Below are 27,684 nucleotides of genomic sequence, written 5' to 3'. Positions count from 1 at the left end.
GAGACCCTCGCTAAGGGTGAGGACGTCGCGGCCCTCGCATAGGACCTCAACGGCTACAGCAAGGGTGTCGTGGCCCTCGTCAGATCTAGGCAAGGGCCGCAATTCCCTCATTGTGGCCAAAAAGGACATCGGGCAAGGGCCACCAAGCCTTCATCAGCCTCGTGACCCTTGCCCAAAGCTAGCAAGGGCCATGACGCCCTCGCCCAGAGCCGGTGAGGATCGTCGGCCCTCACTCCAAAAACAATAAAAAGTAAAAAAACCAAAAAAATTACAAAAAATTCAAAAAATTATTAAAAAATTATTAAAAATGTTCACCTTAGCGTCGGTCGTGCCACGTAGGATATCTAGTGCCCACATCGGCAATGTCCAATCAAAATTGACCAGATTGACTTAATTGACAAAATATGAAAAAACTCAAGATTCAATTGGCATAATTAAAAGGTTTATGATTAGAATGGCTAAAGTGCAATTGGTTTATGACTTCTTTGGTAATTTTCCAATTGATATGCTACATAACTTAGTTTACGATTTTGTGAACAAATCTCATCATGTCCAACATTCTTGTTATTTAACAACTCAAATTTTTTAAAACTATTGATAATAGTTCTACAAAAATTCTATTGATACTAAAACAAAAGAGGGGGAAAATGTTCATAAAGTCATAAATCTATTATACAGCCGCCAATTCAATCATAAACTTTTCAAATTAATCAATGCAATGCTAAACCTTTTAATGTGTGACACGGCCGACGGCTAATATAGACAATCTTAAATGAAACGACAACATTTGCAATTCTTTTTAAATTTTCTTTTTTTTTATTTTATTCCCTTTTATTTTCTTTCCTTTTGTCTTTCTTGTCCTATTCTACTAATTCATCTTCTTACTCTGCCGGTCGTCGGGGCCTCAATGATGGCAACGAGGGCGTCGCGACCCTCTCCTATGGCAGGCAACCTTGGCCGACTATTGTCGAGGCCCTGTCACCTAGCGGAGAAAGAACATGAACGGTAAAATATTAAAAAAAGGAAAGAAGAAAAGAAAGCAAAGAAAGTAAAGAAAAGGAAAAAAATAGATTTTTTTTTTAAATTGCTAAACGATGTAAAGATCGTCCACGTCAACCACTGGTTGTGCCACGTAAGATGACTTACACTAATTGCACCGATATATCAGCGGTTTTCAGTTTAAATTAGTCGAATTGATTATATTGAAAAATCATTAAAAAGTTGATGATTACATTGATCAAATTGGAATATTTATGACTGGAATGCCAGTCATACGATAAGCTTACGATTTTTTTTGGAAAAATTCTCCCAAACAAAAGGTCATGAACTAAAGTCTCCACATATCTCATATCTGGCTCCTCAGTTATATAATGTTCACATTCCAATTTAGGCAAATCTCAATTTATGGTGAGGGAGAGTGTTAAAAACACTTAAGGTCATTATCTCATAGTTTAGACCTTTAAAAGTAGTCCGGTGAAATTCTGTCCTCTCTAAATCTTGCCACGACCCTCCGTATCGGCGACAATCTCTCTCATTCTCTCTCTCGCGCGCCCACTACAAACAGAATGAAAGGAGAGAAGGCAATGGGCTCTCATTCGGATCAAACTTTTATTAGGCCATAAAATGACGTGAAATGCTGCAGCTCTTACAATCAAAGTTCCGTACGTTTGACCGGACATAGATGTGTCAAAATGCGTTCAAAACCCATTTAATAACTCAAAATTATTTGAATGAGTCGTCAATTGGTCAAATCAAATTTGGTGTGCCGGCCATAATGGTTTAACAAAATGAAAAGGCTAAAACAATTGGATTGTAAATGGGTTCATTAGAAACATATTAACAACCTACTTAACCCATTTATAATAAAAACAGCACACAATCTGAGGCTTCAAAGCTTCGATTCCTCGGAAACCAAACCCTAAGCTAACGAATTCACGACGAACAACAGACATGTGAAATCTAGCGAGGATGCACATGACGCGTGGGGACATCTCGGGGGGAGAGAGGGAAGTGTCGACGGCGAGAGGCGAGGACGGAATGGCGGGGCTGCAGTTGTCTCTGGCTTCCTCGACGACCTCCATCGCATTCCAGATGTTCGCAGCTCCCATTGGCGATCGCTCGTGCTGGTGCTTTGATGATTCTTCGAGCTTATGCCTTCATTTTTCTGGGAACAGGCGGTGATTTTGGATTCGAGATTAGAAGGTAACAAGGGTTTGTACGTTGTTGTGAATGCTTAAGGATCCTCCTAATATTCCAAGAAAGGTTTGGTTTGTGTGATCAATTTGAATCGGACTACTTTTTATCCGATCCACACATTTGACCATCCTATCGACAGATCACAATAGGCTTATCCTCAACACTGATGTACAAGTACTACCCGTGGAGGCAGTGTGAGAGAGGCTGTTTGTTTAGCGAGGAAGTGACAAAATAGACTGAAATAGACAAGACAGAGGATGCTGCAATTTGATGGGAGGGTCTGGTATAACCTTAGAAAATGTCAAAACTGAGGAGAGGGAGACCAAGGAAGAAACTTTCTAACAATTTATTCATATTATCATCCAGATCGTGCACATATGTAGAGAAATTTGCCATCGCATTTTTATTAGGAAAAGATTGCAAAATAAAAAAATATTACATGATTTTATAAACCATGTGGACCGAGCCTATCTAAATCATTGATTATATGAATCTAACGGAGAAATCAATGTGATTAATGGCTCCGGTGGACTCGATCTATACGATTTAAAATTCATGCATTATTTTCCCAGAAAACCACTCCTAATATCTTAGGAGGGCCAAAACCTGAAAGAGAAAATAGCCCACTTGCCCTAGGCTATACGATTTTCGATGTGGGAAACAAACGCATCAATGTTCTTGTCTGAAGACCCACCATCGCTCATGGCCTCCATGCCTAGACCTTTCCACTTCCTTGCATTCCTCCTCATCTCTTTCCCTCTCTCACTATCCATCACTTCCCTTATGCAACCCTCAATCTCTCCCCTCCTCACCACCCCATCTTCATCGACCCGAACCCGTACTCCGACCTCCCAAACGTCCTGAATCAGCTTGGCATTCATTGTCTGGTCAGTCCACTGAGGCATTCCCACCATCGGAACCCCCAAGCTCAGCGCCTCGACTGTCGAGTTCCAACCGCAGTGTGTGAAGAAGCAACCGATGGCCTCGTTAGATAGCACTTCGAGCTGCGGACACCAATTCACGATCAAGCCCTTCTTCCTCTCCTCGTCATCATCAGCTTCATCGTCAGCTTCTAGTTTCAAGATGTGCTTCGGGACTTTGTCCTCTTCAGATGCCCTCACGACCCACATAAAGTGAGATCCGCTTTGCTTCAAGCCCCATGCGAGCTCCTCCATTTGGTGGCGGCTGAGAGACGACATGCTGCCGAAGGACATGTAGACAACCGAGCTCGGTGGCTTCGATCGGAGCCAGTTGGTGATGAGGGCAGACTTGTCCAGTGTGAAGAGGTTGAGGCCGTATTCTATGTCGTTCTCCGCTCGCTTGTCCAAGTACATTGACGGGATTGTAGGCCCGATAGTCGACACCGGGCAAAGTTTTGACATCGTATGCACCACCTGCGAGAATATATTGGATAGACATATGAAGTCAAGTCGTATTTGAACTTCCACATAAGTTTTCTTTTCCCTATTTTTTCCCCAAAATAACGCCGGTTACGTCCTTTTCCACACATGGTATTGACTATATACGACATTTACTGGTTCTTTTGACTTCTTGTGGTGCGCTGAGTACGGTTCGGAGTCAGAACACCTTGAGAAAAGGACATGAATTCAATGCTGGAATTGTAGTTATTTATCGAGATGAGCAATGCTAGGAAAAGTTGTTGGATGCATTTAATTAGGTCGATGTAAATGAAGCACGTGTTAACTTCAGGCCCATGTAAGTCCTAAGAAAACATTCAGTCCTAGAAACTTGACCAAAAAAAAAAAACATAGAATCCTAGAATAGAGAGTCTCGCATGGAGTCAACAATATTTAATGATTTGCAATTATTGAGCTCGTACAGTTCGCCAGTTGGGTCGACCCAACTTAGAAGACCTCTCTCTTTTTGTTTACCTTGTAAGCACTAGTATAGAAGAATTAGGAAGAAGTATAGGTAGCACACAACCATAAACTTATATACCTCTGTAACAGCTACAAGTCTTACAGTATTCAAGAAGCATTTTGTCATGCACTTCTTTTGTATGGATTTGCTCTACCAGAGATCACATGATCATTGTTATATGATGCTAGACCCAAAATATTAACGGTTGAGATTCACTTTTTTTTTTTTTTTTTTTTATGATGAATCAAAAAACATCTTTCTAGGTAAGCTAGATTTAACCCAACATTTCAGCAGGCTAAAAAAGTACAAAATACGTCCACAAAGTCCACAAAAAAGGACAAAGGATTATAGGTGTTATCATACACAACTAGTCACTGGTAACCAGCAAAAACCTCTCACCTCGGCCTCAAGCTCGTAGAAGGTGTTGACAAGAACCCAATCAGCCTTGTCCGTGTTGAGGAACTGGTGCAACACCATCTCAAAGTAAGCCGGGTACGAGCCCGCCACATAAACGAACGAAGGCATGTCGCGAAGCTCGAGCGGCGGCAATCCCGGCACACAAACGGGCAGAGACTCCACGGGCACCTTCAAATGCCCATGGTGGACCAAATAGTAGATGTAGTTCACCGCACAAGCCTGAGTGAAGAAGGGGGCTCCGACGAGCCCGAACTCCTTGGCCACGTCGAGAGCCCAAGGGAGGAACGAATCGTAGACGATGCAATCGACGGGATGGTCGGTGCTTCGGTACTTGACGATGAGATTGGACAGAGTCTTGGACCCGGCGGCCTCTAGCCGGGCGAGGTAGGTGTGGATGCTCTCGGCCTCCGCGAAGCCGCCGCTGTCGTGGCCATCCGAGATGGTGTCAAGGCCAACCAAGGGGGACGTGTCGGGCTTCATGGAGTTGAAGATGAAGACGGTGGTGGCGAGGGTGGCCTTGAGGCCTTTGGAGGCCAGGCGCTTTGAGAATTGGAGCATTGGGTTGATGTGGCCTTGGCTTGGGTATGGCACCAGCACTACGTGCCCTCTATATCCCTTATCATCTTCCATCTCTCTCTCTCTCGCTCGCAGGGGTAGAATCGAGAATTGATGGCCTCAAGATGCTGCTCTTATCTTGATCGGCTTGGTCCGGGGTTTAAGTAGGCAACGAAAAAGCATGACACGGACGTTCGGCATGAGCGTGATTACTGTATATATTTACGTATACGTGCCGAGAAAGAATACAGAGTTGCTTTTTCTTTTAATCTTTTCTAATTTTTGCCGCTCGAGTTTTGACATATGAATAGAAATAAAAACGACCAGGTAAGGTTTTCTGCTCGCACATGTAAACTTATACATGTTGACGTGACTGTTTGGTTGCGATATTCCACGTGAGTCCCGAGAGTTTCCGAAAATTTCGGGGTACGGAGCGCTGTAACCTTTCCCCATTCGTCAATTCCTGTTAGTAAAAAGTGAGTTTTCGACTTTCTTCAAAATCATTTAATTGGATGGAATATGATACGCATAATTGAACTTTCATCCACTTTAATGTATTTATTAACAAGTATGTTGTGAGACGTAAATTTTTAAATGGTTGGACCCTATAATAATTTTTAATTATTAATTATTTATTTTTTTATTCAAAACAAGATGTTATTCTCACATAAGCATTTCTCCTTATTTATGTTGTCTTTTTTTTACTAGGTGTGACCGTCGCAGAAAAAATTGTGCAAGATAGATTTATTACCTTTGTCCTCAAACTTGGTAGTGCCAAAATTTATGCCCCATAAACAAATGCCCGGTTTCCAAAGATACAATCAATCACACCATGTTCAAATATCGAAATTATTTGGTGGAATAGTAAATGATAAAGACGGATTTAATAAAATTTATGCCTCAGAAATAAATGCCCCGTTTCCAAATATACAATCAATCACACCATGTTTGAATATCAAAATTATTTGGTGGGATAGTATATGATAAAAAAGGATTAGATGAAAATTACTTAGAAGTTTTTTTATCCGTTTAACGGACCATTATATTGTTCGATATCTGGTGACCCTCGTGGGACACAAGCGAGGGAGTCGGCCCTCACCCAAATCTAGACAAAATCCAAGCGAGGGCGTCAGCCTGCGAGAATATGAAGGAAAAAAATTCTAAATTTTCTCAAAAAGATGTCGTTTTGAGCCTCGTCGAACACGTCAGATTGCCGACAATGCCACTTAAGACGACGGCATTGATTAGACCACCACATCAGCGATTTCCGATCTAAATTGGCCGGATGGACTACATTGAAAAATCATCGAAAGGTTTAGGATTACATTGGCCAGATTTGAAAATTCAGAATCAAATTGGCGGCCAACAATAGGTTTAAGACTTTTTGGACAGCTTTTCCCTTTGCTTGGTTTATCTTTTTTATTTCTCTTGGTGATAAAAAGTATTCTTTCGGTGCTCGATTACAATGATGATTGATGAAATGAAAAAAAATAAAAAAAATTATTAATAATAACAACAAGAAGCTCTCAAACTTGTGAGAATAGTTTTAGCAAGTGTTTCTGGGGATCAAATACTGAGGCAAACATTGCTACGTTTCTCGCTACATGCCAAAAGATACACCTAAGAAAGATGTAGCAAAATTTAGTTGTCGCATGAATATTTGTTTGATCCTTCAACGTGCACCCATGCAATTGGAAGGAATCGTTTGACTAGAGAGTATCTTCTTTACTTACTCTAACCAGCAGCAAAATTGGAGTGCAAGAAAGGGACTCCGCAGAGATAGAAACAATTAACTATCTTCGAACATCTGAATTTTGTATATACTGGAAATTAATCATTTAATCAAGGGTTTTGACAAATCCTAGTTTGTTTTTGAATCATGGTCTAGTCTTCCTTGTCAAAATTGACCTCCCGTCTTCTATTTTAAATTGGAGATTGTGTCTTTACTATATTCTACTTATTCATTTCTCATTAGTCTAAAGCCAAAAAACTGCCTCGCGTGATTTTTTTCAATAAAAAGAAAGGGATAATGACACAAGTAGTCCCTGAACTTTGGCTCAATAAGCAATATGGTCTTTGAACTTTTAATTTGTTCAATGTAATCCCTAAACTTTAACCCAATTGTCAATGGGATCCTTGAATATGGTCCCTAGACTTTGGGCATATGTTCACTGTATTCCTTGAACTTGAATAAATGGAAGGACTACATTAAACATTTTCATATAGTCCAGGGATTAAATTGAACAAGTACCAAAAGTTCAAGGACGACATTGAAAAAATAAAAAATTCAGGGATCACATTACACATCAAATTAAAGTTTAGGGATACCATTGAACAAATTAAAAGTTTTGGGATCACATTACGTATTGTGCTAAAATTTAGAAATTATTTATGTCATTTTTCCTAAAAACGAAGCGAAACAAAACCCATTACTTGGATACACTGTAGCAAAGTCCCATCAGTTATTGTTCAACATAAAAAAACTCCAATAATTTCCATGCGATATACAATATATTGAGATTTTATTAAATGAAAACATCAACTTTTCTTGTTGATGTTTGACTGTCTTTTAAAGTTCCGGTTCCGCGGCATTGAATACGAGCGCTAAGGAAGGTGCTTTGAGTTATTGAAAGAAGATGCTCCGCAATCCGCATTCCCATTGAAAGGTAGACCGACAATGCTCATGGTGTGAGCGTTTCCTGGTCTGGCGTCTGTCTTCCTAAATGTCAAAAGCAAAATCTGCAGACAAAACTAGGATGATTCAAGGAGAGAGATAAATATAAAAAGGTAAACCTCACACGACAGGTTTACGTTCTTCAAGATACGCCTATTCCGTGAGAAGAGATTGACGAGATGGTTCATTATAATCAACGAAAATGATACTATAATGGTTTAATCATACTCATTCGCAAGTGTTTCTCGACCCTTATTACACCCAAAAAAGCTCACAACAATTAATCAAGAAAGTCTCTCAAAATAGGTTTCTTTTGACGGCTCTCTAAAAGCTTTTTCTAGGCAAACAGGCATGTAGCCCTTCTGGTAAAGGGATTTAGAGAGGAGGGCCGAAAAGTACATAGCTCATGTTCGATCCTTGTAACCACCGCACGTGCACACACATGTATATAGTCGAGAGGAGTGAGACACAAAAAAAAAAAGTATTCTTTCTGTGCTCGATTACAATGATGATTGATGAAATGAAAAAAATAAAAACATTAATAATAACAACAAGAAGCTCTCAAACTTGTGAGAATAGTTTTAGCAAGTGTTTCTGGGGATCAAATACTGAGGCAAACATTGCTACGTCTCTCGCTACATGCCAAAAGATAGACATAAGAAAGGTGTAGCAAAATTTAGTCGTCGCATCAATATTTGTTTGATCCTTCAACGTGCACTCATGCAATTAGGAAGGAATCGTTTGACTAGAGAGTAGCTTCTTTACTTACTCTAACTAGCAGCAAAATTGGAGTGCAAGAAAGGGACTCCGTAGAGTCAGCAATAATTAACTATTAGTAAACTGGAAATTAATCATTTAATCACGGCTTTTGACAATTCCTAGTTTGTTTTTGAATCATGGTCTGATCTTCCTTGTCAAAATTGACCTCCATTCTTCTATTTTAAATTGGAGATTGTGTCTTTACTATATTCTACTTATTCCTTTCTCATTAGTCTAAAGCCAAAAAACTGCCTCGCGTGATTTTTTTCAGTAAAAAGAAAGGGATAATGACACAATCAGTCCCGAACTTTGGCTCAATATGCAATATGGTTCTTGAACTTTTAATTTATTCAATGTAATCCCTAAACTTTTTACCCAATGTTCAATGGGATTCTTAAATTTTTAATTTGTTCAATGTGGTCTTTAGACTTTTGGTACATATTCAATGTAGTCCTTGAACTTGAATAAATGGGAGGACTATATTAAACATTTTCATATAGTTTAGGGACTACATTGAACATGTACCAAAAGTTCAAAGATGACATTGAAAAAATAAAAAGTTTAGGAATCACATTGCGCATTGGACTAAAGTTTAGAAACCGCATTAAACAAATTAAAAGTTTTGGGACTATAATATATATTGGACTAAAGTTCAGAGATTATTTGTGTCATTTCTTCTAAAAACGAAACTAAACAAAACCCATTACTTGGATACACTGTAGCAAAGTCCCATTAGTTATTGTTCAACATAGAAAAACCTACAATATTGAGATTTTATTAAATGAAAACATCGACCTTTCTTGCTGATGTTTGACTGTCTTTTTAAGTTCCGGTTCCTCGGCATTGAATACGAACGCTGAGGAAGGTGCTTTGAGTTATTGAAAGAAGATGATCCGCAATCCGCATTCCCACTGAAAGGTAGACTGACAATGCTCGTGGTGTGAGCGTTGCCTGGTCTGGTGTCTGTCTTCGTAATTGTTAAAAGCAAAATCTGTAGACAAAACTAAGATGATTGGAGGCGAGAGATAAATATAAAAAGGTAAACTCGACACGACAGGTTTATGTTTATCAAGGTACGCCTATTCCGTGAGAAGAGATTGGTGAGATGGTTCATTATAATCAACGAAAATGATATTATAATCGTTTAATCATACTCATTCACAAGTGTTTCTCGACCCTTATTACACCCAAATAAGCTCACGAGAATTAATCAGGAAAGTCTCTCAAAATAGGTTTCTTCTGACGACTCTCTAAAAGCTCTTTCTAGGTAAACAGGCATGTGATCTTGTTGATAAAGGAATTTAGAGAGGAGGGCTGAAGAGTACTTAGCCCAGGGTTCGATCCCCATAACCACCACGCGCGCGCGCACATGTACATAGTTGAGAGAAGTGAGACACAAAAAAAAAAAAAAGCTCTTTTCTAGAAGTTAGGCTTCCTGTAATAAGGGAAATAGGTCAAATCCTATGCTTTATTTTCTGTCCCGTACGCATTCGGACGTTTGCCCGAAGTCGTAAAATGTCCGAAATCTTCTCGGCCGAATACTGCTCAAGTCGGACGTCCAGTCCAAAGTCCGAAATCTTCTCAGCCAAAAAACTGCTCGAGTCCGAAAATAAAACCCCTGCTTTTTTTTTAATCAGATGTCCGAAATGCTGGATTTCAAGCTTTTACACTTGATTGGATGTTCTACCAGCCTTGGCCGGACATCCGATCTTGCTTCCAGACGTCCGTTCTGGACTCGTGGTAGCCCCAACTTTGATGCTTCGTGCCGAACGCCCGTCACTTGATTTAGAACGTTAAAAAATGCCTCCTTGTGCACTCCAAAATATTTCCATCACTCCATTTGTCCTCGAATTATATCAAGGTGGTTTTAAACCCTTGTGTCTAATTTCAAGCCATATTCAACCCTAAGTGTGAAGGAGGCCTTGGACTCAGAAGTCTCATTTTCTGGAACAATACTCGTATAGTGTACTTAAAAGGATTTGGCATCTACTTTTACGGTCAAAGGTCTTTATGGATCGCTGAAGCCTCACATAAAAGCATATGGTTGGTAGTGGTGAAACTATTTCACTATGATATGATGATTGGTGGGATATTGCTAGATAAAGTATCCGCCAAAGGTTCATCCTATGACCCTGGCTTAACAGGTTGCCTAGTTTTGACAGAGTGAAGGCCTGGTGCGACACTGATGGATCTTGTATTCCATCCAGGTTGATTCTATCCTTCAATGAAGCTAGCTTGGAAATGGCAGATAAATGTAGACTAAGAAGCCTTTTGGATTTGATGTGCAATGGTCATAATGTGATGGACTTATCTTAGAAGAAAAATATCCCCGTCATAGCTTGCTGTCCAGTGCATAGAGTACGTAATCTGGAGATTATATTGCATTTCGCGCGAGCATGCCCTTGAATTTAAGGCAAATTATTGCATTCATCATGAGCAGAAAAATACGATATAACCCATAAACGCACCGAGGAGCTTCATTGTTCGATAATATATGCAGCGAGATCCATCATATGCACATACGATACATCTCTTATAAACCATACATTTACAAGACATATCTCACTAATTACAGTCGCCATTACGATATTCCTAAATGAATTCTTCATGGTCACTAACGTAAGATATTTGACCTCAAAGCATTAACAGAACACATAAGAACCAAAAAGATATATGGTGAAGCTCAGCGCAATTCCACAAGCAATTCCCCAGAAGCCTATCAAGCAGGTCATGACCAAGTTCGGGATTCATTGCCCGGCAAAATTGATCTCGAGAACATCTATGCGGGATGAGAAGAGTTAGTATGCTCATGATGAAGACGGTCCTTCATCATCTGAGTTACCGCATTGCTTCCTCTCCACGAACATGGGAAACGGTGGCGGAATGGCAGGATTCACCGGTAGAGAAAATGGACGAGCAGAACCGTATATCGTTCTCTCGTTGATCTTTCCCACTTCCTTGCACACCTGATCGAGAATAGACAAGAAGTCCCTCACCACCATGAAGATCCGAAACGGATGTGCCTCTTCTTTAGCCGAATCGCCGTGGAAATATTCTGTTATTTCCCTCACCAGCAAGAGGGAGTCACTTTCTTGGGCCTGGATCCGCATGATGTCTTCCTCTGCTTTTGAGAGGAACCCCTTCATGAATTCTGCGAATTTCGACCCTCTCTCCCTGGCTGCAACATCGCTACTTAGCTGTACGACATCCTTTACTTTCACGACCCCCTGAGCCAGTTTCGCAACTTCATTACTAAGAACACATGAATCCATGGAAGCTGCTTTCTTTACACTGGTAAGCTCTCCGCTAAGACTGGACACGACTTGCAGCCCGAGCTTCCTAAATTCAAGATCATCGCGAAGAGAGGACTGCTGATTTATGTCAGGCATGGCATTCTGATCGCTCCCTGATAAGCGGGAACCTTCAGCTCTGACTATTTCTTGCACGACGAAATGCAAGAGAGTAGTTTTCCCATCTGTGCCCTTCACATCTACAAGTTTGAGAAGTGTGTCCAGCTTGAATGCGTGCGCATCACCTCGGTTGGTACCTACATTCATGCGGTTTCCAGTTTTAAGCACAGCGTCCAATAGCTTCAAGAACATCTTGCTGTTCCTGAGTTCTTGACAGGCTACCTGTGAACATTCAAAACATGTGAGCAGCTCCTAGAGGACGACAAAACCATTCTTTTGGATTAGTAGTGATCAACCAACACCTCACCATAATGATGCAATATTTGAACACGAAATAGAACAACTCCTCAAGAATTTAGAACAAAAGAGAAACGCCGCTCAGCTGTAGGACTCGAGGCTAAGCACTCATCATACTCAATGGCACCAGGATCGTGAAAGAAAACATAAATCATGGTTCGGACATTTGTAAGAAACATCAAAGAATGGAACTGCAAGACTAAGGACAAGCTGATTTGTTTGAGGGTGAAGAAAGGCGGGATTCAGATCTTGTGCCATTGACAAAGCCGCCATCTTCTGTTGATTTCTCTCTTAAGTCGTCATTTTTTTCACATAGGAGAAGAAGACAGCAATAGCTCAGTAAAAAGCTGTTCATGATGGTTTAGCCGTGTGCGAGGAGTTAGGAAGTGCCAATGGAACTTTCTGCAACTTACTGGATCATTAGGCCAAGTGGCAGAATATCAGGTACTGCCAACTGATTTTGCAAGGAAAAGAGAGTTGAACCTTAATCAATTAAATGTACCTTACCAAAAAAAAAAACCTTAATCAATTAAATATAACCACAATGGTTCACCTTCCTTCACACAGTCAAGAGGAAGCTCAACTGTTAGTTTTCCAGCATATTAGATGTACAGTCTAAATTGAACAATCAACTAAAGCATTTCCAGAGCTTGTGTCTAGATGACCTAACATTGCTCCAATAGCAAATTCTAGCCTTTCTAATAGTAGTCATGCATATGTTATACATACACCACGCAGGACATTATCCATAAGTAAGCATAGTCATGTACCCAGAGAGAATAGTCCTACCATTGGGCATTCTACACCGTTCTCAATAACTTTTTTCTTGAAAGGTCAAAATGAAGTACAAGAGAATCAAGTAACGTATAATACTTCAATTCGAAAGTCTGTGAAAGTAAATATCTTGTGATAGTGCGCTTGCTGGCAAAAGCAGAATAATTGAAACAGAAGACATTGGTCATGGTTTGAGGACACAAGGAGTGGATCAAAACTGTCCAATAGATGATAAAACCTTAAAAAAGATGGTCAAGGCTTTAGACATCATATAAGACCAGTGAATCCTAATTATTTAACTAAGAACCGTCTTTAGAACACGTTCATGCCACTTTGATCACAATTGTAGGAAGCAGTTGCTATCTACATGAGCAGGCTGCGAGGAGCGACATATATTGACATAGTAGTAATAGCTACACATGCATTTTGCCACGATATAACGAGAAAATACCTTTAAAGTTTCGAAAGACCGTTTCAGATACTCGATTTCTGCGTCAAAATTGGCTATGTAAAGCATTGCATTGATCCTTTTAAATGCAAAAGGTATGTCAAGCAAAGCCTTGAGAAACTTTTCAGCTGGACCTAGTTTAAATGGTGATTCATCTTTGAACTCTTTCAATTTATGCTCTTCTTCCTTGGTCGGGGCCATTTTCAGCAAACTTTCAAGTAATTCACTCCCCAGAGAATCGGCATTACCTGTTTAAAAGAAGCGAAATGCTTCAAACTGAGAGTGAAAGATGGCACTTTAATAAAAGGCAGTTGCTGCACAATTATATAGAACACTGGTTTCTTCTTTCCCTCCTCACAGTATTTCTTTCAGCCGGAGTAAAGAGAAGTCGCCTTTGCTGCAATGCTCACTTCCCTTGTTTTCAAAAAGAAAATAGAAACACTAATAAAAAAAATATAAAACTTATTTAGCAACCTTTAGTTTGACATACTTTAAGCCATACAGAAAATGCTAGAAATATGTGATTGAACTACATAGACAAATATCGGTCAAAAAAATAGACTACGCAGATAAACATGGTAGAAAAAATTCATTATTTAAGAAAGTTTCCTACCAAAGAAAACCATCCGACCTTGAAACAGTCATTCAACTTGTGAACCGTGATCAAAGTTTGATGGCTGAAAAAGATTGTGGGACTATTAGAAATAAATCCAAACCCAAATTAAATAGATTTTGGGATATCACCAGCTTGAGATCTTACCAGTTATATGATTTAAAGAAGCATTCTTTAGTTGAGCAGAATCAACATAAGTATTTACCCAAAAAAGACACAGGCAGGAAGATACAGTCCCAGTGAAGATGAGCACTTACCCTCTAAGAGAGCTTCACATACTTCCTCAATGGTCACATTAAGTGCTCTCAACAAAATCGCAATGTTCTGTGACTTTTTAGGATCAAGAACTCGGTTCTCCGGGTTCAATGAAGTCAGAACGGAACGGGGAATGCTGTCTTTCGCACCTAATTTGGAGCTATTTACCATAAATAGGGTCTCAATCATCTCCTCATTGAGTCTGCAAACCAAACCCAGATTCAACAAACTTATAAACCTCTGCAGAGACTGAATCCACACGTTTGTTCCAAAACAAGACACGTTAGAGCAACTTTCTACTTTTAATATGAAAAGGATCGATCAAGGAGTAGCTTCTATCTATTCACCCAAGAAAAGAAATACTTACTGAAAAGAGCTAGATCTGAGCTGATCCCACACCATAGCCCGATCCGAGGTGGCTCGAACTTTATCCCAATGCAACGGCTTCAATTTTGGCTTGGGGGCCTCATCATTCGGCCTAGTAGCCTCAACATTGCCATTACCACTCTGCATTTCGTCATTCGCCAAGTTTTGGAACACAGCAGGTCTTAAAGGTGCGATAAGAACCGGAGGTCGTCCCGTGATCGGATCACGAATCGCGGCCGGCCTCTCCCAAAATCTTGGTGGCGGCACAGGAGGAGGCGGCGGAGGAAGCTTCGGGACACTCTGAATTCCCACCACAGGCTCTCTATTCACACCTGAAACATCTGAAGCTACTGCATTCTTGACATCGTATGAACCTCTCTCTGCTTCTGATGTTTGCGAAGAGGACGAAGACCACGACTTCAAAGATGGGGTTTTTGGCGGCAGAATCATCGGCTGTGCTCGGGACGGAGCCGGAATTTTGAGAAAGGCTTCTGGCGAGCTCGACTTCAAGCTCCTGGGGCTGGCATTCAAAGGTGGAGAAGGACTGCGAGACAGAGAAGGCCTCGAAGACCCTGAATTCGAGTACGGGTACGATGCAGTTCTTGAATTGAAGCTCCTACTCCCATAGCGGTCCACTAACGCGATGCCGGAAAACTCTCGCCTTGAGCTTGACAGGACAGGCTCGTCGACAATGGTGCTCTCTCTCCGGCCCGAAGACCCTCTTGGCGAAAAGAACTCCTCTTCTTCTTCTTCTTCTTCATTTCCATTTTTGTCACGGTCGTCTTCCACCACAGAATTCTTACTCCTTTGCCTGAAATTGTGCCGAGGAAGTGGCGGCAGCGGCTTCAGCTCCGGCGAGCCCAGCTTCTGGTACGCAGAAGCTGAAGACAAGCCCGGGATGATGCTGATCTTTGCACTTGCATTGCTGGATTTGGGAGTGGCAATTTCGCCGCTCTGTCCTTGTGGATTTGGCAGAGTACCCAGATAGAGAAACTCCCTGCTGGTATTGTTGGAAGAAGATTTGGGGGTTTTCCGGGCCGGAGCGGCGACGCCAGGGGAGGAGGACGAGGTTGAGGAGGCGTTGGGCGGGAAAAGGCGGAGGCTGTCGATTCTTGATTCCTTCTCGTCGGCGGCAGCAGCTGCGGCGGCAGAGGAGGAGGGAGGGAAGTGATGGCGGTGCTTGCGATAGAAGTAGAGGAAGGCGGCGAGGGTAAGGATGAGGGCGGCGGAGAGGAGAGAGACGGAGATGGCGACGGCAATGAGGTGGTTGGAGGAAGAGGAAGGGGAGGAAGGGGAGTGAGGGAAGAGGAGGGAGGAGATGTTGGCGGGGAATGTGGCGAGGTAGGTGGAGGGAGGCGGCGGCGGCGACGGGATGGTGGGAAAGAACGGTTTTTGTGGGGTTGAGGAAGCGGAAGACGATGAGGAGGGCGTTGTTGGTGTTGATGAAAAGGGAAGCTTTGGCTGTTGTTGAGGGGAGGATGATGGAGGCTGAGTTGGAGGGAAGGAGTCAAGTGGGAAAAAGGGCTGGTGGAGGATCCGCCGGTGGTGGCGGTGGCTGTCGGTGGTTCTGTCGGTGGTTCTGGCGGTGGCTGTGGAAATGGCGAGCAACAGAGTGAGGAAGAAAATGGAGGGACTGGGCATCGTTTATGGGTTAAAAAATGCTCTGCTTTTAGACGGTGTATCAAGAACTCAGCTAGTTTGGGAGTTCATGACTGCTGTTGAAGGTGAAGATAAGGAAGAGAATGTGCATTTGCAAAGATCAATAAGGAATATCTGCAAGAGAGAGAGAGAGAGCATGTTAGGTGGGTGAGAGGAGAATGTTTAGGAGGACGGGAAGAGAATGGTAGTTCAGTTTCAGAACCAAACCCCATCATCCCAGAGCCAAGGAAACGAAAAAAGAGCAGAACCCACCATTAAACTCTGATTCAGTAAGTAGAAAGAAGTGACCTTTTTTCAGTGTTCACAAAAGAGGAAAAGGGTGTGAGGGAGTGCAGGAGGACGAGGTGATATTGATAGCGATGGTGATGGTCACAGCCAGCAGATCATTACTGTTGGGAAGGTGAAGAAGAGGCGCAAACATTGAACAAAGAAAGCAGAGGGAGAGAGAGACGGGGAGGGGGGGCATACAAGAGGTCAAAAACCTGAGACTGACAGAGAAAGACAAAGCTCATTATGGGGGATTTGCAATTTTCTTTACTCCTTTTTCAAACCAAAAGATTCTTACAGGGATCGTACACTGAGACAGCGCGAGAGAGAGACACTGTCCTGTTTTTGAGAAGACGATGAGCTGTTCTACTTCTGTTTGACACCACGGGAGTGAAAGTGAAAGCCACTTTGAGAAAGCGCTCCTTTTCTTTCTCTCTTCTCTCTCTCTCCCCTCACCTCCTTCATTCACCAAAAGAGAAAATAAAAAGCACAAGAAATCAAGAAAAGAGAGGGAAGCTTTCTTGAATCTTTTGCCAATGCACACATGAAGTTGAAGTTTGAAGCTGAAGATGACATAAAAAAAAGGAGGTGAAAGAAGAAAATCTTTAGGGATTGTCCTCATTCTTTGGGGGGTTAATGATAGAGTGGGAATATATTTGTGTGCAGGAAATGCGAATCCAACCAACTTTTTCTGGGTTTTTTGTTTGGTTTTGGGGTCCAAAAAGGCGGTGAGTAATTTCCTCCATCTGCTCACACACCCACACCCACACCCACACACTGTTTCCTCTTTTCACTGCCTTCCTCTTTCATGACCCTCCCCTTATATAGAATTGGTCACCCAAGTTTGACACACAATATGTTTGACTCTCTTTAATTTTATTTAGATTTTGTTAATGAATACTTTGAGATACTTCTTAAGCAACCGATTTCAAAAAATTTACGGATTTAATTGTATGATTGCCCCCATGTTATGCACAAGCAATGCCTGGAATTCCTTCACTCTAAAATTCAGCAAACCGTATTCAAAGTGCACTTCTCTAATCAATCCTCGTTACAGTTTATTACATGATGACATAGGAGCTGTTACCGACTTGACCCAAGTTGTAGATGGTAAACTTAGGCCCTTGGACCCGGTTCAAAGAAGATATCCCCTAACTTGACCAAAAGGGGTGTAGTGAGATGCAACAAATCTTATTTAGAGCTCACATCGTTTCATGTGGCATTAGGTTACTTTAAAAAGTTCCATATATTTGGCGAAACGAATCAAATGCAATTGATAAATTTGAGGCTCGAATATGCAAGGCTCTATAGAAGAAAAAAGGCCTATCTAGATCACAGTTCATGAACCAAATGCAATCATAGTCTTTATCAGACCCACATGATCAACTATTATAATCGGCCCCGGGCCATATGACCCGAGGTTCCGATTAATCATTTGCCCCATCAAGTCAAGTTGTAATTAGCAAAGTCGAGCTCACGGAATCTCGAAAGCAAAATGAAATTGAAGATGCTATCCATTTGTTTATCCCTATCTATTCATCTGCAAAAATCAATTAAAATATACGAGAAGATGCCTGCTAGATTCGGCACGTGAATTATTCGAGTCAAACTCATTTCAAGCTTGAGCTGTACTCGAACTCAAGGACGACCTGTCCTTACACCAACCTAAACCCCCTAAAAAATTTCTAAGTTGCATGTTTGCTTCTGCCTATAATTAATGTCTTGCATGCAGTGAACACTTAACTCCATCCCTTTGCTGACTTTAACCTTACTGAATAATACGAACTCGACCTCTTCAGAATCTGTAAATCCCAAAATGCAACAAACAAAGCTAAAATATTTTGAGTTCCGATTTACTGATTACACATAATACGAGAAAGATGGTAAATTAAGAATAGCAAACTTTCTTTAACTTAGTAATTAGGACATTTGTTCTTCGACAAATAAAAAAGACATTTGTTGATAAAATTTGATAAGAATTAAGTGACCGTCCTTAATTCACTGTGAGATTAAAAACTTGTCTTGGATCATAAAAAAATATATAATAAATTATTATAAATTATTATAGGGTTCATTCCTTTAAGAATTTGTGGCTCACAACATGCTGTAAAGATAGTAAAATCCATAAAAACTTGAGTTAATATCACGAAAAACAACAAATCGGTACACCTGTGATAAATTTACACCAAACTAAAACCTCAAACTGATATATTTGTGACAAATTTACCTTCCTTTAAATTGTATTAATATCACGAAAAATCACAAACCGGTACACCTATGACAAACGGAGTATAAAACCTCAAATCGGTATACCTGTCAACTGTCACGTGTCATCCAACTCAAAACATATGGTAAAATTATTACATGTGTATCATTTTAAGATTTTTTATGATAAAAAAATAAATTTAAAATAAACTTATCATAAATATATCAATTTAGAATTTTTCGTGATATTATCCTGAAAAACTTTTACTATCGTCTCCTCTCGCATAGCATAATTTACGAGGGATTGCTCTCGAGGATTGGTAAGAGTGGAGACGGCGTCGCATGCAGTCGGTGGGACAAAAATAAGAAGAGAGAAAGAGAGAGAGCGACCCCACGTCACATCACGAGGCCCGAGGCCGTACAAAGGTCGTGAGAAAGATGGCTGAACCCGTGAATCAATGGGGAGGTAACATTGGCTTGTATTGTATTGTATTGGCGTTACAAAAGCATGTGAGTGAGAATAGGGGAAGGGCGGCTCCTTCTGTCCTCCTCCCCGCGGAAAGTATAATCCTCGAAACAGTCAATATCAATAATTTAACAAGCGCTTCCCCAGTATCAAAATTCGCTCCTTCCTCGTGTAAAATGCTGACCGTATCAAATAAATGCATTTCCATTTCAGACCACTAAGCCCGCCGGTGTCTCAAACTTCTAGTCATTTTTTATGATTCGGCATCCTTAGCAAGTATCCCGAAGACACCTTTCGTATAAATTTTTCTTATGTAATCCGTTCGCTAAGCGATAACCGTTGACCATGAATCACCGGCCTCCATCAACTTCTTCGTATCGTCTCTTGTCGACGTGGGTTTCTTGGGGAGCGCACCATGTTCTCTTCCCTCGTCATCCTTTCATCGTAATTTCTCTCCTACTAGTTCCTTTTTCCAACTGATCCGGCTCTTCCCACCGGATATGCTTCGTCTAAGAATCCGATTACCTCGCATGTTGATCCTCTTGTATGTCGCTTCGATAGGGTAAAACAAACTCTAGCTCATCTTCGTGATCGTCATTTTTGCAATTGTTAATGTCAATCTTATCGAGAGGCTCGCTCGGACGCTCATTAGCAGAAAGATGTGTCCGAGGGATTGGAGGCCGGCTTTAGAAAACACTTGCACATGGGACTTCGTTGATCTTTCTTATCCGAAAAAGTTACCATAGGTTGCAATTAGGTCTATAGAATTACATCTCGCTCTGATGGTTCTATTGAGATAAATAAGGCTCGCTTAGTAACAAAATGGTTTACTTAGAGTAGGGCATTGACTTTGAGGAAACCTTTGTTGCAGTTGCTCGACTTACATCTCATCGCACACCATTGGTTGTTGTTAAGGCTCCTGGTTGGAACTTATCACATAAGGATGTCAAAACTGCCTTCTTAAATGGCAATCTTCCGGAAGAAGTTTATGTGCAGCCCTCTTGTGGATATGATTGTCCTCCGGTCAAGGCTTGTCATTTCACAGAGCCTTTACTCGGCTTGAAACAGGCACCACATGCTTGGTTCACAAAAATCCATCATTGTTGCCGAATGATCTGATTTTCTTTCCAGTCCTCAGAATCCGGATTTATTTACAAGAAAGTCTGATCGAGGCATTGTTGCCCTACGTGCATCATTGAGTTTTTCTCTGCCTTTTTTTTTTTTTCTCTCAATTCGATTTTCTCTATTTCCTATCTTGATTTCATGCACATACTTCTGAATTTGTATCCTTTATTTCATAAAAATTGCCGAAATTGTTCCTAAACAAGGGCACTTTCTTGCCTAACCTCGGGCACGGCCTGCATGGGAGCAAATGTTTTAGGTGCACCTAGATTAATTATGACCATTATCTCAATCTTTGTATAGGTCTAGGATCCACTTGTTGCACAATTAATGATGACCGAGATTTATTAATTCAGGAGTACCCGACATAGATTTATTTTTAGACGATCCAATGCTTGCCATGGCCTACAAACGAGGCAACCCTTAAGTGCGCGGAAGCCAACTTTTCCTAGAATAAACTCCTGAACGGCGTTAAGCGCAAATTTGAAGTGTTGGGCAGGGGAAAATGTGGGAGAGAAAGTGGGTATTCCTATTAGGATATAAAAAGAAAAAGGTTTTACCCTAATGTTCAATTATTAGGCAATAATTTAGTTGGATACAAGCCATGGGTCTCCATCCAGAAAGAAAAAGAAGAGATCAAATAGCATCACTATCAGAAGATGCTGCGTATGATTGAATGCTAACGCTTGCATCTTGCATCTTGTCTATCCTTTTCTATGTGATTTTCCTCTTTCTTGCAATTCACAACTTACCTAATGCCTGATTTAGCAACAAAAAAAAAACTTACCTAGTGCCTGCCTCTCTCTCTCTAGTTTTGATGGAAATCCTAACACCACAAACCAACCACGGTCGTAGACATGACTACATGATACGATGGATTATCGATCATAAGACGACTATTTGCACATGCTTTGTTGTGGAGGACACGACGGGCCAATGAGTGTTGCAACGTGTTAGGAGGGCACAGGCTAACGATGGATTGTCGCGTGTCTAGAGGATACAGGTTGATACCAAGTCTGCTAGAAAAGGTTAGGGAGCAAGACGGGTCATTCCTAACGAGCGATACTCCGAGCCTATCAAGCCAAAACTCTCTAAGATATCTTAGTCGGATGGGGATAGCTTAGGATCTCGCCACTCATTCTAAGCTATTCCAGCATAGAGCTTTGCTTTGTGAAGCAAGCCTAGAACAAATTCCCAAGCAAGGTCATCTGTTAGTAAATCTAAGAAATTTTAACAAGCATCTATTTTTCAGAAATACAAAAATATGACCAAATTACGCATCTAAGTACACATATCATCTTACTCTTTTTACTTTCTTATATGATTTGTCGGATAAAAATCATCCAACCCCTCAGGTGGGATAAAATTATCCAGGTTACAACTGAGCAATATCTTATTCGGGCCAACAAATGCTGCTTAGGACTCAACAGAGAGAAAAAAACGAGGGAATTTGATATGAATCTACTTCTTTTGAGCAAGTGACGATGTTGGACCATCATGCATCGGTTCATGTGTATTTGAAATTTTCATCAAAAGGGGGTAAAGTAAAGGAGAAGGAAAGAGATGGAGACGTAAGAAATGCGTTTGATGCGACGTCAAAGCGTATGACGTTTTGAAATAATTGAGTATGTGCATAATGTCACTTCTTAAAAGATATTTTAAACATGTCTGTTTTATTTTACGCTATGCTCGCGATCCATATATAAAATACATTTCCTGTCACGATAGTCCATGAGATGGCGCGGCTGTCCCACTCCACCGGTCTCTTTAGCTCTTTTTCATTGCGCTCTCAATCGCTTTTTTTCTTCAATTATTGTAATTTGTTGGGCCAATTCAATCATTGTGATCGACTTGTGCAATTGAATAGAGTTCTTTTTGGGGGTGGAAAAGTTCTTTATGGGCTCATCCGACTTAGAGGTTGGATACTAGAGTCCGGTTCATATATGGGCTTATGCGCTTTTATTCGGGGATATACCGAATGAATGCCATCGAAAACAATTTATATCGTGTGTTATCCCGTCATAATCTTATATTCGACCAACAAACAAGAGTCTCAAATTGTTTTCCTTTTCCTAGCAATCCCTGCTCGTGCTCGGCCCTCAAAGTGGGAATGATGCTTCAAGTGCTACCCATTATCATGGCTAAACGTCTGCAAGTACTAGTAAGTTGTAAATTACTACCTCAGCTCAAGCACTAGAAAGGTCGCGGTATCGATCGAGAATTTGAATGCACGAGGCCACGGCATATGAAAAACCTCACCTTGGATAAAGTAAACTCCACTTGAGTTCCAAGTATAGCCAGTACAAGTTATAAGCCATTGTTATGGAAGAGATTGCAAGGAGATGTGTGCTCGACAATTACACATTCTCCGCAAGAATTGGCACTGAAAATTTTGTAGGATGACTATTCACTTGACTTATTTACTGGCTTCCCTTTCTCCCTTAGCTTGGCAATGGATTCTTTCATGGCCTCTTTCCTCTTTTTGCTGGCCAGTATTTTTGCCTGAACACCACTCACATTCGGGTCCTTTTTCTCCTCCGGCGGAGGTGGCGGTGGCCTTCTCGCCGCCGCATTCGTGCTCTGCTCGCCGAAGCCCAAGCTCAACGAACCAACCGCTAATCCAAGCGCAACGCTCCTGTGCTTAAAATATTTTTTGTTGAATACGAAGCAAGAATGAAATGAAAATGTGCATTGGGATGATTTCAAGGCGGCGTTCCTAATTCTGACAATATAATGACATTATCAAGTCCTAACTACAGGATAGCAAACTCTCAGTGTAAGAAAATGAAATTTGAACGACTCTTTTGCCAAGTCCCAAACTCTCTAAAATACATTGAAGTGGCGTCCGTAGTCGATATACTATCACATCGAATGTTCTAAAATGCAGCATTAGGTATATGCAGATATCTTATAAAGGTATCTCTTATGATTTAACTCGACCGTGTAGAAGTGAACATGGAAACAAACCTGCGGTGGACTTGTACCGGTTTGTCATCGGGGACTTGTTGGCGCGCTCCAAGGAATCCTACAATTGATGGCGACAATTTCTTCTGATTCGATTTGCTCGAGATGGCAGTGGCCGCAGCCAGAGGCGGAGATGCTGGGTTTAACGAATGACTCATGGTTCGGAGGCCACGCGATGTTCTTTTTGTCCAGAAGAGGGCGACCAAATTTTTTTCGGAGCTAAAAAGGGTAACGTGGAGAGGAACTGATAAGCGTTCGAAGTGGATAGTGTTTTGAGCTTGGACATCAATGAAAGCAAGAAACTCATTGGTTGAAACTAGATAGCTTTCCCACTTGTGGGTCCTGATGAGCGGCTGTGTTCGTTCGGTCTCACGGGGCTTATACTTGGAATATGTTCTTTTGATTCTCTCGCATCGATGTAAACCACCAATTTCTTGACCCCATTACTCTTACTAAAGACAGGACACGATCACGTTTCACCTTTCTAGTGCTTTCAACTCATGCTATACTTGAGCTTCTTTGTGCATTCTCGCGTAGATACACTAGTTTTCAACACTAGCATAAGTATGGACTACCACAAACATCACTTTTATGCCATCTGAGCCTCTGAATTCAGAACCCATGAGTAAGTGTAAGCAAAACAAGGATGGCAGCAGTATGATCTGCAATTATTGGAACACCTGAAGCCAAAATCTAAACTTCCACTCATTCTAAAATTCAAATATGAGATCGTTGACATCAAACGAAAAAATGGAGAACCAAAAAGCTTACAAAGTGCTAAAAGTATGTAGTTCTGAAATCAAAGCTGCAAATACATTAATTTCACTCATCATCATCCTCCTCATCGTCGTCTCCAACAGCTGAGTTGAGGGCATTCAGGCGCTCTATCAACTTCTGTTTCCTTTCCTCATAGGTTAGCTTCTTCAAGTTAAACCTATTCAAAGATGAAAGGAAGGCATCATACGGCCACTCAGAATACAAACAAAAGATCCACCGAGATATCCAATTCCAGTGGACGTGCAAATAAGGCGAGGGAAACTAGTGATAGAAGGAATTTCTAGGACATAGCACACAAAAGGTCAAAAACATCCAGGTCATTTCATTTATAAAATGGCGTTTCTACTTTCAGGAAAGATGACTATAATAAATGACAACATATAATATCCAATACCAGACAAGTAAATAATATAGAATGACAAAAAAATATGGCAGTCATAAGACATTTATGCAGTGTCTAACCTCTTGTGTTCCTTGGGTGCCGGCTTGTCAGACTTCTTCAGTGTGGGATCAGCCCGAATGGCAGCGTGGACTTTCTTGTACAAAGCTTCAAAATCATCTGCCTCTATTCCTTTCTTAATATATGCACCGAAGTGAGACTGATACTTTTCTGGCTCATCTTCCATCAGAGACTGAAAAAAGGAAGAGGTAAACTACTAAATCTGGTGAGAACAGGAAAAGTAGACAAATGGTAAACAAAGCCTTACCAACATATATGCGGAAACATGGCCACCATAGATATATTTGCGATGGACTTCAGGATCAAGCTGCTTGCTGTCCTTTGAGAAACCAGCGAATCGCTTTTCGCTGTGAGGAATATCGAGACCTCCGTCTAATGCTCCCTGCCAAATAATTTAACACAAACTATATGTAACCTTATTTCATGTAAACACTTTATCAAGCATGTTATATCCGCAATTTCCAATAAGACAGATTTTGTTTCGGGAAAAATGGACAGAAAAAATCCCACTATAGAAGTCAACAAGAAATCAAATCATGTAGCTTGTGTCAAATTTAATAACTCACAACTCAAATCAGCAAAACCGATGATAATCGCGGAAAACATTTAATGAATTGCCACGGAGTATTGTCTAAGGATATACAGCATGCACAAGTTGGCAAAAAATATTTCCATAACATTGGCTAAAAAACCCTGCATCGCATTTTTCTGTCAACTTATGAGGAACCTCATCAAGACTTACTCGATCAATCAACTCAAGTTACTGGCAACTTTAATTGATTACAGAATTTGGGATAAAGGAGTTTCGTGCAAATATTTATCTTAACTCTATGTTTATCTCAAAGGCCAATCCAGTGTTAATAACTGAAAACCAATGACAAAAGGTAACAAACTGCACAGAAAATACCTTCAAAGCACCGAACACACGGTTTCCGGTTGTTGTTTTCAAAAGGCCAACATCGAGGAGAGCACGGAAGGGCCTCCTGGTCTCAGCAGGTTCAACTGTGAAATCCTCCCCAGTAGCCTAGCACAAAAGAAATTTGTATCTTATTTACAAGTGTAGACGTAGAAGAGGGTTCCATAAGATGATTGGGCATCAGGAAAGTATACCTCCACATTTCCCTCATATTCACTATCCATTTCAAGCTTTTTCAAAACTCTGCGGGCCAACAGCAGGCCAGTGCAATATGCTGAGTACAAACACCAAGTAAAAAGCATTATCAGGAGTGCAAACTAGATACCTTTTGACCATATGCCCATGCATGTTCAACCAAAAGTTCCAGAAGGGAGGAAAAGAATAAGAGACAAACCAGCTGCGTAATTAGTCAGACCAGCTTCCAGCCCATAGTGAGGCAGCTCGTGAGAATATGCTGAAGCAAGCACCATATCACCAGCAATGCTAGCTGATATTATTTGGGCAGTGATATCTTTATTGGTCTGATTACAAGGGTCAAGGTACAAACACCGACTAATTTAAGATGAATAAAACTTAATGTCTAATCAATTCACAGCCCAAACCAAAGCCCCAATAGCCCTCTTTTGTCGTCTCCAATAGGTCCTTAAGCTATTTCAGTAATCCTTCTTTCAGTGATCCTTCAACAAAATGCAACGTACCATATAAAACTATCATGAAAGCACCAAGAGTTCACCCCTTGCTGCTCCACAATGAATTTTTCTTATATGTAGAAGAAAATTTAAACCTGATGGGAAACCCCCTATTCTCTTTTTATCTCTCTTTCACCTCTCTAGTAACCTAACAACTAGAATAGAAGCATGAATAATTTCTTCTTCTGGTCAAAATATATAGTAATAGAAATACGGAAGAAAAAGATGACAAAACAGCAAATGTCATATGCAATCACCATTTGCGGTAGATGCTATTAAGGATACAAATCGGACCACGAACCGATATTTTGGAGTGTTGTACTTGTTCTTATCCTGATTAATCAGGCGAATCCTGGCTCGGTAGTCGGTCTTCCCCTCTGTTAACGAATTTCAGAGAACAGCGCGATGAGTAATTAAATCTCAAATTCAACATCTGCATATTTCGTAACAGTGCGAAGTATCATATATACCTCTCCTTCTCTTATACTTGACCTGGAACCGCTTAAAATAGGCCTTCGACTTTTGAGACTTGACGAACACCTGTTTCGAAACCGGACACGAGAAAACATCTCAAACGAACAGATTAATACACCAATCCGGCATGAAAACACAAGAACAGCAGGAAACGGGAACACGGGAATGCATGACCAGGGGAGCTCCAAAGTCCGATATCAGCAGGGCCCGGAAAACCCCGAAACCCATACTCCAACTAATGGAACTAAAAACCCACAAAGGAACCGACACACAAGAAACCTGAAGTTGCAGGGCAGAGCTGAAAAGTACATATAATGGAATCTTCGGCTCCATCTTACATCGTTATGCATAATACATGAAAAAGCACTAGACCAATATAGATCAACAACCAAACAGGCGAAGGCCCATTTCCCAGACAATGCGGCGCGAAACAAGGGTAATCTAACACGGGCACAGGAACCGACAGCAAAAATCTCATAAAGCAAATACAGAGCCAAGCTCATGAACAGTCGACATCAAGAACTGCAGAGACGATGAGACACAAACCATGTTCCGAACGAATTACGCTAAAGGGTCACAGAAGCTAAGCGCGGAGAGATCACGCGAAAGGAAGCGGAAGCAGCGGAGAGGGTTCTCACCATGTCTGCGACTGTGGAGGTGGAGACGGCTGAGAGAGAGAGAGAGAATGCAGAGCAGCGCTAAAAACCCTAGTCGTCGCGCGCTTCCAAGCTGAAGCTGACGCCAGTTAAAATGCAGATGGGGGCGTATCTGTAATTTCGACCGGCTGGGATGGGCCTGTTCCACGTATGATGGGCCCCCAAAACATAAGTGACCGAAGTCGAGCCCATTTAGAAGCCCATCATGCAATGTCGCGAACGTTTCGTGGTTGTTATCTAGAGATCCGCTTTCAATTTGTGAAGACATATCGTTCAAGCCATGATGTTGGTGTGGTGTTCTTTTGAGCTTTATGGAAAATCCACCCAAAATATACTTTGGTACACATCGAAAGCATCTCCGGTACGATATGATGCGATGGTTGT

At 41.2% G+C, this 27,684-nt stretch overlaps 4 protein-coding genes across 6 annotated transcripts; all 4 read right to left on the bottom strand.

Annotated features, from left to right (window-relative positions):
• Positions 1 to 2,520: 2,520 nt before the first annotated feature.
• Positions 2,521 to 5,195, bottom strand: LOC115682888 (UDP-glycosyltransferase 74F2-like). Its single transcript, XM_030607247.2, has 2 exons — positions 4,477 to 5,195; positions 2,521 to 3,590 (listed from the first exon to the last, which is right to left on the bottom strand). Exons 1-2 carry the CDS (start codon positions 5,122 to 5,124, stop codon positions 2,829 to 2,831), a joined length of 1,410 nt encoding a protein of 469 aa, XP_030463107.1. The 5' UTR covers positions 5,125 to 5,195; the 3' UTR covers positions 2,521 to 2,828.
• Positions 5,196 to 10,934: 5,739 nt separating this feature from the next.
• On the bottom strand, positions 10,935 to 16,897 carry LOC115679366 (formin-like protein 2). Of its 2 annotated transcripts, XM_056312239.1 has the most exons (5): positions 16,557 to 16,897; positions 14,647 to 16,418; positions 14,282 to 14,481; positions 13,415 to 13,659; positions 10,935 to 12,114 (listed from the first exon to the last, which is right to left on the bottom strand). In XM_056312239.1, exons 2-5 carry the CDS (start codon positions 16,284 to 16,286, stop codon positions 11,290 to 11,292), a joined length of 2,910 nt encoding a protein of 969 aa, XP_056168214.1. In that variant the 5' UTR covers positions 16,287 to 16,418; positions 16,557 to 16,897; the 3' UTR covers positions 10,935 to 11,289. The 2 variants fall into 2 exon arrangements, with proteins under 2 accessions (XP_056168214.1, XP_030458815.1); XM_030602955.2 differs by having other exon boundaries at positions 14,647 to 16,897.
• A 5,716-nt stretch (positions 16,898 to 22,613) lies between these two features.
• On the bottom strand, positions 22,614 to 23,751 carry LOC115682087 (uncharacterized). The gene is made up of 2 exons (XM_030606228.2): positions 23,332 to 23,751; positions 22,614 to 22,999 (listed from the first exon to the last, which is right to left on the bottom strand). The coding sequence occupies exons 1-2, from the start codon at positions 23,484 to 23,486 to the stop codon at positions 22,768 to 22,770; spliced, it is 387 nt and encodes a 128-aa protein (XP_030462088.1). The 5' UTR covers positions 23,487 to 23,751; the 3' UTR covers positions 22,614 to 22,767.
• Positions 23,752 to 24,009: 258 nt separating this feature from the next.
• On the bottom strand, positions 24,010 to 27,371 carry LOC115682077 (60S ribosomal protein L5-like). 2 transcript variants are annotated; one of them, XM_030606225.2, is made up of 9 exons: positions 27,283 to 27,371; positions 26,641 to 26,710; positions 26,456 to 26,547; positions 25,876 to 26,002; positions 25,676 to 25,755; positions 25,473 to 25,589; positions 24,813 to 24,947; positions 24,568 to 24,737; positions 24,010 to 24,262 (listed from the first exon to the last, which is right to left on the bottom strand). In XM_030606225.2, the coding sequence occupies exons 1-9, from the start codon at positions 27,283 to 27,285 to the stop codon at positions 24,151 to 24,153; spliced, it is 906 nt and encodes a 301-aa protein (XP_030462085.1). In that variant the 5' UTR covers positions 27,286 to 27,371; the 3' UTR covers positions 24,010 to 24,150. The 2 variants fall into 2 exon arrangements, with proteins under 2 accessions (XP_030462085.1, XP_056176656.1); XM_056320681.1 differs by lacking the exon at positions 27,283 to 27,371 and adding an exon at positions 27,191 to 27,210.
• Positions 27,372 to 27,684: the final 313 nt, after the last annotated feature.

This window comes from Syzygium oleosum, unplaced genomic scaffold (assembly GCF_021117445.2).
Source record: "Syzygium oleosum isolate NSW1041296 unplaced genomic scaffold, Sole_v2.1 Sole_v2.01, whole genome shotgun sequence".
In the NCBI taxonomy this organism is placed as follows: Eukaryota; Viridiplantae; Streptophyta; class Magnoliopsida; order Myrtales; family Myrtaceae; genus Syzygium; species Syzygium oleosum.
Note: the sequence above shows the minus strand (reverse complement) of the source record. Positions and strands in the feature narration are given on the sequence as shown.

Excerpts from the sequence above, each read along its gene's own strand:
- LOC115679366 (XM_030602955.2), bottom strand. The coding sequence starts at position 16,286 with ATGCCCAGTCCCTCCATTTTCTTCCTCACTCTGTTGCTCGCCATTTCC. Across the intron at positions 13,660-14,281 it reads ATGTGAAGCTCTCTTAGAGG|GTAATGCCGATTCTCTGGGG; the intron begins GTAAGTGCTCAT and ends TCTTTTAAACAG. Across the intron at positions 12,115-13,414 it reads GGTCTTTCGAAACTTTAAAG|GTAGCCTGTCAAGAACTCAG; the intron begins GTATTTTCTCGT and ends GAATGTTCACAG.
- LOC115682888 (XM_030607247.2), bottom strand. The coding sequence starts at position 5,124 with ATGGAAGATGATAAGGGATATAGAGGGCACGTAGTGCTGGTGCCATAC. Across the intron at positions 3,591-4,476 it reads TCTACGAGCTTGAGGCCGAG|GTGGTGCATACGATGTCAAA; the intron begins GTGAGAGGTTTT and ends ATATTCTCGCAG.
- LOC115682087 (XM_030606228.2), bottom strand. The coding sequence starts at position 23,486 with ATGAGTCATTCGTTAAACCCAGCATCTCCGCCTCTGGCTGCGGCCACT. Across the intron at positions 23,000-23,331 it reads CCGGTACAAGTCCACCGCAG|GAGCGTTGCGCTTGGATTAG; the intron begins GTTTGTTTCCAT and ends TTTTAAGCACAG.
- LOC115682077 (XM_030606225.2), bottom strand. Across the intron at positions 26,003-26,455 it reads ATCGGTTCGTGGTCCGATTT|ACCAATAAAGATATCACTGC; the intron begins GTATCCTTAATA and ends CCTTGTAATCAG. Across the intron at positions 24,738-24,812 it reads ATGTTTCCGCATATATGTTG|TCTCTGATGGAAGATGAGCC; the intron begins GTAAGGCTTTGT and ends TCCTTTTTTCAG.